Source organism: Leucoraja erinacea, chromosome 4 (genome assembly GCF_028641065.1).
Source record: "Leucoraja erinacea ecotype New England chromosome 4, Leri_hhj_1, whole genome shotgun sequence".
Taxonomy (NCBI): domain Eukaryota; kingdom Metazoa; phylum Chordata; class Chondrichthyes; order Rajiformes; family Rajidae; genus Leucoraja; species Leucoraja erinaceus.
Window position 1 is genome coordinate 686,118 of NC_073380.1, and position 12,210 is coordinate 698,327.

At 42.4% G+C, this 12,210-nt stretch overlaps 1 protein-coding gene across 1 annotated transcript in view; it reads right to left on the minus strand.

Moving 5' to 3' along the window:
• LOC129695995 (regulator of G-protein signaling 22-like) overlaps positions 1–12,210 on the minus strand; it is a 152,716-nt gene that overhangs the window by 83,811 nt on the left and 56,695 nt on the right. The window contains exon 15 of the mRNA XM_055633416.1: positions 1,812–1,936. Coding sequence (XP_055489391.1) covers positions 1,812–1,936 — 125 coding nt within the window. The remainder of the gene's footprint in view (positions 1–1,811; positions 1,937–12,210) is intronic.

The window sequence follows — 12,210 nt, forward strand, 5'->3', positions numbered from 1 at the left end:
GGCAAAATGAGGGCACATGGTATTGGGGGTAGAGTGCTGACATGGATAGAGAAGTGGTTGGCAGACAGGAAACAAAGAGTAGGGATTAACGTGACCCTTTCAGAATGGCAGGCAGTGACTAGTGGGGTACCGCAAGGCTCGGTGCTGGGACCGCAGCTATTTACAATATACATCAATGATTTGGATGAAGGGATTCAAAGTAACATTCGCAAATTTGCAGATGACACAAAGCTGGGTGGCAGTGTGAACTGTGAGAAGGATGCTATGAGAGTGCAGGGTAACTTGGACAGGTTGGGGGAGTGGGCAGGTGCATGGCAGATGAAGTTTAATGTAGATAAATGTGAGGTTATCCACTTTGGTAGCAAAAACAGGAAGGCAGATTACTATCTAAATGGCATAGTTGGGAAAAGGGGAAATACAACGGGATCTGGGGGTCCTTGTACATCGGTCTATGAAAGTAAGCATGCAGGTACAGCAGGCAGTGAAGAATGCAAATGGCATGTTGGCCTTTATAACAAGAGGAAACGAATGTAGGAGCAAAGAGGTCATTCTGCAGTTGTACAGAGCCCGAGTGGGATCACACCTGGAGTATTGTGTACAGTTTTGGTCCCCTAATTAGAGGAAGGACATTCTTGCTATTGAGAGAGTGCAGAGTAGGTTCATTCCTGGGATGGCGGGACTGTCATATGTTGAGCGAATGGAGCAGCTGGGCTTGTACATTCTGGAGTTTAGAAGGATGAGAGGATATCTCATTGAAACATATAAGATTGTTAAGGGTTTGGACATGCTAGAGGCAGGAAACATGTTCCCGATGTTGGGGGAGTCTAGAACCAGGGGCTACAGTTTAAGAATAATGAGTAAGCCATTTAGAACGGAGACGAGGAAACACTTTTTCTCACAGAGAGTGGTGAGTCAGTGGAATTCTCTGCCTCAGTGGAGGCTGGTTCTCTGGATGTTTTCAAGAGAGAACTAGATAGGGCTCTTAAAAATAGGGGATATGGGGAGAAGGCCTGGAATGGAGTACTGATTGGGGATGATCAGCCATGATCACATTGAATGGCGGTGCTGGCTCGAAGGGCCGAATTGCCTACTCCTGCACTTATTGTCTATTGTCTATACCAGCCTAAATATTAATTCTGTCCACATCTAGCACCACATGTTTGCAGTGTGAATCATCTAGAAAATGCGATGCTTCTGCACGAAGTTTGTTTTTGTTATTCTCTTCAACTCCCCTTTGATTGTACAACTTGGGCCAAACAATAGGGAGAATTACCAATGGCCAATTAAGATGCCAAACTGCTTGGGATATGAGAGGAAACACACATTGTTACAGGATGAACAGGTAAACTCCACACAGACCACACCTGAGGTCAACATTAAACCCAAGTGAAGCAGTGGCTCTACCAGCTGCACTACTTTAGTTTAGTTTAGTTAAGTTTAGAGATACAGACCCTTCGTCCCACCGAGTCCATGCCGACCAGTGATCCTGCACACACTAGGGACAATTTTACCAAGCCAATTAGCCTACAAACCTGTACGTCTTTGGAATATGGGAGGAAACCAGAGCTCCCGGAGAAAATCCATGCAGGTCACGGGAGAATATACAAGCTCCATGCAGATAGCACCAGTAGTCAGGATCGGAACTGGTCTCTGGCCTGTAAGGCAGCAACTCTATCACAGCGTCACTGTGCTACCTTCTGTGAAGTTTGCAATTCAATGATCAATTCAAAATTTCCTACAGCCATCTGATTTGCTCCAAATTATGCTATTTCAGCTAAAAATTGTAATGTAACATAAGAATTAACACTTACTCCATACTCTCACTAAGGGCTGGATGGTCGTTGGGCATGATTCTAGGACAATTCTCCATTAACTGTGGTATAACATCTGTAGTCTGATGAGCAGCCGCCACTGTTTTATGTTCCTTCCCTTTCTCCTGAAATTTATCAAACTGTTATAGATATTGCAGAAACACCAATTAAATAAAATAATTTGCATTTTCCCTTCAACATAATCTAAATGATATATGCAATAATATACGGCATGTACATTAATTTGTTCATATTACACTTTATATACTTTCTCTATTTAGTATTAAGCACTTACCTTTAACCTTTCTAGTTTAGTTTAGTTTAGTTTAGAGATACAGCATGGAAACAAGTCCTTCGGCCCACCGAGTCCACACCGACCAGTGATCCCCTTACACAAGCTGGGGACAACTTTCATTTATACCAGCCAATTAACCTACAAACCAATACTTCCTTGGACTGTGGGAGGAAAGGGCCGATTTCGACCAAAATCCATGCAGGTCACAAGGAGAACATACAAACTCCGCTCAGACAACACCCGTTATCAGGATCAAACCCAGGTCTCTGGCGCTGTAAGGTAAAAGCTCTACTGCTGCACCACCGTGCCCTCCTAAAATGGTCCATATTTTTGTCATGATGTTGTCGTGACTGCAGCTAAACCCCCACACCGTTGATGATTTCATTAGCATTTATACTGCCAATGATTGTGACATCCTGACATTGAAAATAACGCGTTTGAGATGGAAATCTTAATCTTAAGAGCAAGGAGAGAGCATGGGATAGTTTTGACGGATAATTAAAGGAGAATCCTAATAGATTTACTAATTATATTATCAGCGAAAGCTTACCTAGGGAAATGAGCAGTATGGTCATTTACGCATGGAGCCACTGGAGGTGAGTGAAGTTTTAAAAGAATATTTACCATCTGCATTTACCAATCAGGCTATCAATCTCCCTCCCTCGTTATTTGCCCAACATCAGTGGTATAGTTGGTGAATTTAAAGATGGTTATGGACTGTATCTTTATGGGAGATACTCCGGTGTTGATAATTATCAAGGAGGAAATGTTGCCAATTCATACTGATTCTGATCTGTCAATGAGGAAATGTGTAGGAAGGAACTGCGGATGCTGGTTTACACTGAAGATAGACACAAAATGCTGGAGTAACTCAGTGGGTCAGGCAGCATCTCTGGATAGAAGGAATGGGTGACGCTTCGGGTCTTGACCCAAAACATCACCCATTCCATATATAACCATATAACAATTACAGCACGGAAACAGGCCTTCTCGGCCCTTCTAGTCCGTGCTGAACACTTATTGTCCGCTAGTCCCATCTACCTGCATTCAGACCATAACCCTCCATTGCTTTCCTGTCCATATAACTATACAATTTATTTTTAAATGATAAAATCGAACCTGCCTCCACCACCTCCACTGGAAGCTCATTCCACACAGCTACCACTCTCTGAGTAAAGAAATTCCCTCTCATGTTACCAAAAAAACTTCTGTCCCTTAATTCTCAAGTCATGTCTTCTTGTTTGAATCTTCCCTACTCTCAGTGGGAAAAGCTTATCCACGTCAACTCTGTCTATCCCTCTCATCATTTTAAAGACCTCTATCAAGTCCCCCCTTAACCTTCTGCGCTCCAGAGAATAAAGACCTAACTTGTTCAACCTTTCTCTGTAACTTAGTTGCTGAAACCCAGACAGCATTCTAGTAAATCTCCTCTGTACTCTCTCTATTTTGTTGACATCCTTCCTATAATTAGGCGACCAAAATTGTACACCATACTCCAGAATTGGCCTCACCAATGCCTTGTACAATTTTAACATTACATCCCAACTTCTATACTCAATGTTCTGATTTATAAAGGCCAGCACACCAAAATCTTTCTTTACTACCCTATCTACATGAGATTCCACCTTCAGGGAACTGTGCACAGTTATTCCTAGATCCCTCTGTTCAACTGCATTCCTCAATTCACTATCATTTACCATGCACGTCCTATTTTGATTTGTCCTGCCAAGATGTAGCACCTCACACTTATCAGCATTAAACTCCATCTGCCATCTTTCAGCCCACTCCTCCAAATGGCCTAAATCTCTCTGTAGACTTTGAAAATCTACTTCATTATCCACAACACCACCTATCTTAGTATCATCTGCATACTTACTAATCCAATTTACCACACCATCATCCAGATCATTGATGTACATGACAAACAACAGTGGACCCAACACAGATCCCTGTGGCAACCCACTAGTCACTGGCCTCCAACCTGACAAATAGCCATCCACCATTACTCTCTGGCATCTTCCATTCAGCCACTGTTGAATCCATCTTGCTACTCCACCATTAATACCCAACAATTGAACCTTCTTAACCAACCTTCCCTGAGGAACCTTGTCAAAGGCCTTACTTTTTTTTTAATTTTTTATTTTATTTTTATTAGAAGTACAGTAAATTACAATACTACACGACACATATATCTTAATACATTTTTTGTACCGCTTCATTTTTTTTTGAGCTTTAAGAAAAAGATAGAAGTAAAGAAAGTAAAGAAAGTGCGCAAGAGTCGTGAAGTGCAAGAGTGTTGGGAAAAGAAAGCCCCTTAGAAAAGAAGTTAGAGAAGGAAGTAAAGTGAGAAAGTAGACCCTAGAAAAGAAAGAAAAAGAAAATAGGAACAATCGCTCTATTATAACATTAAACTCCGCAGAAAGGGGACCACCAACCAAGTCTGTTTTTGTTGTTTTACCTCCCGTTACCAGGTCCTGATACCATTTATTTAATTATTTATTTATTTAAATTATTATTGCACCTCATACTTGTAATAGGTCCAGAAACATAGACCACGCTCTTGGAATTGGTCTGCTTTACCTGCTAAGAGGAATCTCATCTCTTCCAGATGTAATGTTTCAAACATATTTGATATCCACATTTTTATTGTTGGTGTGGGCGCATTTTTCCAGAATTTAAGTATAAGCTTTTTTCCCATTATTAGCCCGTAATTAAATAAATTCTTCTGAAACACGTTTAGTTCAGGGTTACCTTCCGATATTCCAAAAATAATCCATTCTGGTTTTGGTACCAGTTTTATTTTGATTAATTTTGAAAAAATACCAGAATTTTTGGATTTTTGTACAAAAAACAAAAGAGTGCGCTATGGTAGCTTCTTGACACAGGCATTTATCACAGATTGGTGAAACATTAGGGAAGATTTTATTTAATTTAGTTTTTGAATAATATAATCTATGTAATGTTTTGAATTGGATGAGCGTATGTCGTACGTTGATCGAACATTTATGCACCTGTAGTAAATGATTATCCCAGCTCTCTTTTGAGATTTTTATAGCTAATTCTTGTTCCCAATCTCTTCTAATTCCATCTGTTGTGGGTATTTCTATGTTTAAAATGATATTATATAGGTATGATATTAAATTAGCTGATTCCGCCTTTGTCTTCATTGCTTCATCCAATAAGTCGGAAGGCATATTATGATAGTCTTTTGTGTGTTTTTTCAGATAATCACGAATTTGAAGATATTTAAAATATTGGTTATTTTTCAAATTATATTTCAGTTGTAGTTGTTGAAATGATAGTAATTTCCCCAATTCATACAGATCTTCGAGTGTTTTGATTCCCATTCTTTCCCATTGTATAAATGATTTGTCTATGATTGATGGTTTAAACGATGGCTTATTGACTATTGGTATTAAAAGAGATACGTTTCTTAATTTTAAATTCTTTTATTTGTTTCCATGTTCTAATTCTGTTATGTATAATTGGATTTTTATTATAATTTTTATTATTCAAATTTATTGGTGAGAGGATAGTCGCTCCTATATTACTCGGGGAGCAGTCCCCTTTTTCCATTACCATCCAGTCCGCCTGCTTGGCAGAATTGTCCAGCAGGTGAATCATATTTTTAATATTTACTGCCCAATTATAATACATAAAATTAGGGAGCGCTAGACCCCCCAACTCTTTTCGTTTATTGAGGTGTGCTATTTGTATTCTATGGGATTTATAATCCCATATAAAATTTGTAATGTCTGAGTCCAATTTTTTGAAAAACTTTTTTGTCAAAGGCCTTACTGAAGTCCATATATACAACATCCACTGCTTTACCCTCATCAATTTCCCGAGTAACCTCTTCAAAAAATTCAAGAAGATTAGTCAAACATGACCTTCCAGGCACAAATCCATGTTGACTGTTCCTAATCAGACCCTGTTTATCCAGATGCTTATATATATTATCTCTAAGTATCCTTTCCATTAATTTTCCCACCACTGACGTCAAACCAACAGGTCTATAATTGTTAGGTTTACTCTTAGAACCCTTTTTAAACAATGGAACAACATGCGCAGTATGCCAATCCTCCGGCACTATTCCCGTTTCTAATGACATTTGAAATAGTTCTGTCATAGCCCCTGCTATTTCTACACTAATTTCCCTCAATGTCCTAGGGAATATCCTGTCCGGACCTGGAGACTTATCCACTTTTATATTTTTCAAAAGTGTCAGCGCTTCCTCTTCTTTGAATCTCATAGTTTCCATAGCTACTCTACTTGTTTTCCTTACCTCACATAATTCAATATCCTTCTCCTTGGTGAATACTGAAGAAAATAAATTGTTCAATATCTCCCCCATCTCTTTTGGCTCTGCAGATAGCTGTCCACTGACTCTCCAATGGACCAATTTTATCACTCGTTGTCCTTTTGCTATTAATACAGCTGTAGAAACCCTTTGGATTTACTTTCACCTTACTTGCCAAAGCAACCTCATATCTTCTTTTAGCTTTTCTAATTTATTTCTTAAGATTCTTTTTACATTCTTTATACTCCTCAAGCACCTCATTTACTCCATGCTGCCTATAATTATTGTAGATCTCTCTCTTTTTCCGAACCAAGTGTCCAATTTCCCTTGAAAACCAGGACTCTTTCCAATTTTTACTAGTTCCTTTCAACCGAACAGGGACATAAAGATTCTGTACTCTTAAAATGCCACCTTTAAATGCAACACCTCCACCTCTTGCCCCTCCAATTCTATCACACCCGAAGCAATGAAATCCTGGAATATTTAGTTTCCAATCACAGCCCTCCTGCAACCATGTTTCACTGATCGCCACAACATCATACTTCCAGGTGTCAATCCAGGCTCTAAGCTCATCCACCTTTAGCTTCTAGCATTAAAATATACACATTTAAGAAACCCACCCCCTCTTATTCTCTGTTTATTATCTTTTTCTTCTTTCTCCCCTACATTTTGGGTCAGAGTGCTACCCTTCTCTGCCTCCTGCCTCACACACTGACTGCTAGCTTTCCCAATTTGAGTCCCTCCCCCCAACCGTTCTAGTTTAAAGTCTCCCCAGTAGCCTTTGCAAATCTCCCCGCCAGGATATTGGTCTCCCTCAGGTTCAAGTGCAACCCGTCCTTTCTGTACAGGTCACACCTTCCCCATAAGAGGTCCCAATGATCCAGAAACTTGAATCCATGCCCACTTCACCAGTCCCTCAGCCATGCATTTATTCCATCTATTCAGAGAAGCTGCCCGTCCCACTGAGTTACTCCAGCATTCTGTGCCTATCTGTCAATGAGGAAATCAACGATCCAATTACATAAGGATGAGCAGAAACCCAGTTTTCTGAGTTTGATGATATGTTTGGGGGAGATATCAGTGTTTAACACTAAGCTGTAGTCACTGAATAGCAGCCTGACGTATGTGATCCTATTGTTCGTATGATCCAGCGTAAAGTGTCAAGCCTGAAAGATCACATTCCATTTGAGCTATTGTGGCAGAAGGTGAATTGTAGTTGGTACAGGTCCTTATTAAATCAAGAGTTGATATCCGTCATAACCAACCTCTCAAATCACGTCATCATTATGGACCAAGTGCCACTGGTCAGTAGCCATTGAGAACTAGTCTTCTTGGGCACCGGTATAATTGATGCCCTTTTAAAGTAGGAGGGAAATGCTCCTGATGTTGGGGGAGTCCAGAACCAGGGGTCACAATTTAAGAATAAGGTGTAGGCCATTTGGGACTGAGATGAAGAAAAACGTTTTCACCCAGAGATTTGTGAATCTGTGGAATTCTCCGCCACAGAAAGCAGTGAAGGCCAATTCACTGGATGTTTTCTAGAGAGAGTTAGATATAGCTCTTCAGGCTAGCAAAATCAAGGGATATGGGGAAAAAGAAAGAACGAGGTCCTAATTTTGGATGATCAGCCGTGATCATATTGAATGGCGGTGCTGGCTCGAAGGGTCGAATGGCCTACTCCTGCACCTATTTTCTATGTTTCTAAATGCTACTATTGTGCCTCTCCATCAGCAGCCCTGGCAGGACATTACATACACCTATCACTCTCTGTGTAAAAAATCCGCCTCACACATCTCCTTTAAACATTTCTCATCTCACCTAAACGTTTTATCCTCCAGTCTTTCACATTTCCATCTCGGGGAAAAAAAAGGTTCTGATTGTCTACCCTAAGGTCGTAAGGTCAAAGGGTGTGACGCACGGAGTAGCTCAATCCTTCTGGAGTACAAGGCAGCTTCCGGCATACACTAGTAACACATGAAGCACGTACGTTCTTACATGTTAAAAAATGCCAAAATGGTCAATTGTGCTGTAAAAAATTATGGAAATAAGGGTAACCGTGAGACAAAACCACCAAAATCACTGCTGCTCACTGATTTGCGAATGAGCAGCGTGCCGGCGGATTGATGGCAAGACCCAGCCCATGACAGCCGGGGCTGGAGGGTGACTGAGGGCTCTGAACCCAAGGACCAAGGTGTAAGGGGCTGAAGGAATGCATCCCTCGGGACAGCCCCCGCTCTCCCCCCGGGGACAGCGCTGTCCGGCTACGGCCGCCCTCCGTCCCGTCTCCCCCTGTGCGGCCGCACTGTGACGGGCTGTGGGTCGGCAGCACACACACACGGGGCCGGGTGGAGCGGGGGCACACGGGGCCATAAACCTGGCAACATCCCCGCCAGCTGCACCAGAGTTGGGAACAGTCTGGTCCCTCCATCCATCCAGAGTCGCTGACTGCTCTGCACCGACACCGAACCCTTACTCCAGGGTTATTCACCCCCTGACCCACATACGGCACACGGGGTGATTCACCCCTCAGACCCCAACCCATACACCGAGCGATTCACCCCACCGACCCCCACCAACACACGGGGTGATTCACGCCACTGACCCCCACCAACACACGGGGTGATCCACGCCACTGACCCCCACCACCACACGGGGCGATTCACGCCACTGACCCCCACACAGGGTGATCCACGCCACTGACCCCCACCACCACACGGGGCGATTCAAACCCCCCGGACCCCGACCCAAACACGGGGCGATTCACCCCCCCCGCACCCACACCGGGTGATTCACCCCGCACCTTGCCCCCACACGGGGGGGACAGGCAGCCCAGGGTCCGCGAGTGTGGAACCAGTCAGCGTGGAGTCCGGATGCTGGGACAGAAGACGGGCCCGCTGCAGTGGTAGCCATAGTATGCTCTATGATCTTTGATAGTAAGTGCTTATCTGACGTTCACCGCTTGACAAAGGCATTGCATGACAACAGTACGGTCACGGGTCGTGACCTCGACTGCCGTGCAACCTCCCTATATAATCTCTTATAATTTTATATACAGCCATCGGTATTTTTAGCTTGCAGTAATATAAATTAACTTTTAAAAGCTGCTTTATTTTTGATAATCTTTCAGGAGAAATAAATTTATTATTGTGAGTAATATAATATTGAACGTATTCAAATCCAAGCCTCTTGCAGGCAAATTTTAATTGTCACTGTGCTGTGTTAATTGATATTTACAGATCAATTCTTCCCCCTTGAACCCTATAATGTGTTAAAAAAAACATCAGATTTCTGAAGAAAATATACTATTATGACAAAGTAGAATTTCCTGCACTGAAATTATGATTGTCATTATCTAGCTGTTGATCTCAGGTTTCGGTGAAAAGGACTGACAGTAATTAGATATATTTAATTGTGCTGCTTCTTGTTAACAAGCCACACCTGGACAATTAAGTTGATGCCAGTGTCGTAATTGAACTGTAGGAGCTTGGCCCCAAGGCACAGCTGCAAAGATATTTAAAAATTGCAACTATTAAATAATTTGAACTTGCATCTTGAGACATTTGATGCAATTTTGTTGATACAAGTAATGTAGCTTGAATAACCTCCTACATCGTCAAATTAACCCTCCATGCTCCGAAGCAGAGCCACAATGGATTCATTTTTCTAAATAAAAACACATGACAATAAAGTTTTGAATGAAAGAATGAATGCTTTATTGTCACGTCAGTGAAATTCTTTGCTTTCATACCCAAGATATGCAAATAGTCGCCACAAAGAGGGTGATTACAAAGTTACAAAGTAACCAGGTCCCCCTTTGTTCTCCCCCCTCCCTTCAAGGACTGAAGAATTCATCTGTCGATATCAAAGAGCACAGCACAGCGACATTTAGACTTTGCCAACAAGAGGCTTGGTTTTGACCACATTCAATGTTTTGTTTATTTTCCACATCAAATTACATTACATTGTACAATATATACAATACAATACAATATTTATTCATTGTCATTTGAACCTCAATGAGGCTCAAACGAAACTCTGTTTCTACAGCCATACAAAAAGAAACAATTTCTACAAGACACACAAACAATTCAATTCACACAAACATCCATCACAGTGAATCTCCTCCTCACTGTGATGGAAGGCAAAGTATTTCCTATTGTATTGTATTGTATTGTATTGTAATCATTGTAATCAAAAATGAATTCCATTTTTGATTGAAAACGTAAAAAGTGCATTCCAGAGATTAGTTGTGCATCGAAAAATAAAATCTTAACTGAAAAAACAAACCCGAACTTTGATTTTTAAAATAAACTGCAGTTTAGATTTAAGATTTTAAAATAAAATGAAAGTCAACAATATTCTGATATTTGTAGGACATTAAGTCAATGAAGCAAGTATGTTCTAATAACATGGGACAAAGGAACATTGAATTAATATTTCAAAGATATTTTGTAAATATTGCATAGGCCAGTAATATTTTTTTTTCTCCAAAGAGGATTAAATGATAATTCCCATTGTTTCTTCTGAATTACAAACAGAAAAGTTACACCAGCAATTTATGTTTAATATAATTAAATTAGGTGAAAGCTACCAGCAGATTTTAGTTTGATTTTGAGCAAGTGCATTAACAACTCTTTACTGCCCTCTCTCAGTGGGTCCAATTGTACATCTGCACAATTAATTTTACTTCGGAGTCACGTGAGTGACTACGTGAAAGAAGCCCGCTACGACGCATGCGTGTCATATCGCATACACGCATTGAACGAGTCAGACGTGGGAGACGACGTCTCCCTAGAGGGAAATGCAAAGAAGCAGGTAAGAGACTGCAAAATTTTTCCCACTTACCTTGCAGGTAGGAAATACAAGAAGCTGCGGGAAGCTGGAGGGGAGAACCGCGGAAACAGCGGACAGCCAGCAGCCAGCAGCAGCCGATAGCACGCGAATCCTCCGGAGAGGATTCCTAAAAAGCTATTTTTAGCAGCAGAACAGCTGTGCCCGACGTCGCTCCCCGCACCGGCAAGATTGACTGCTGCCGGGCGGGAAGCGAAGCAACACGTCCCGGGGGTTTTCCAGACCAAGGCGAGTCTATGTTGGATGCAGTCGCTAGCGGCTCCGGAGCCGATTGAAGCGGCTGCACCACCCGGAAGAGAGAGAGCCGACATCGGGGACAGCAGCCCAAGGACCTACGCTACGGGGTCCGTGGGGCTGCGGGAGGAAGGACGTTCCTCCCAAACGGCAGGCTGAAAACCAGTACAGGTAAGAACAAATTTCCCTTACCTTTGGTTCTTTTTTCCAGACGTGGCTGCTGTATTCTGAAGAGCAGCAGGCAGCCAGCTAAGGACGTCAGGGCAGAGCCACAGACGTTACTGCTGTGTTGCTGAACAGCAGGCATCCAGCTAAGGACGTCAGGGCAGAGCCACAGGTCGTTACTGCTGTGTTCTGAACAGCAGGCAGCCAGCTACTGATGTCAGTATAGAGCTGAAGTGCTGCCACACAGAGTTTGCTGCTGTTTAATGACCAGCAGCAGGCAGCAATGAATGTCGGCACCAGCATCTCCCATAAGGGAGCGAGTGCCAAACTTCACCCTAAATGGGTAGAGGTGCCCGTGAGTACCAGGACCATGGGGAACGACCAGTGCCCGTAGGCATGGGGACCGGCTGCGGGAAATACCGCGTGCGACTAGTGCCAGAGAGCACCAAGGTCGGCAGGAGCGGTCCCATATATTAAAGCACCCGCGACGACTAGTGCCTGAGAGCATGTAAGTCGGCTGGAGCGGTGGCTGGAGGAAATTTCTCCACAGTGGC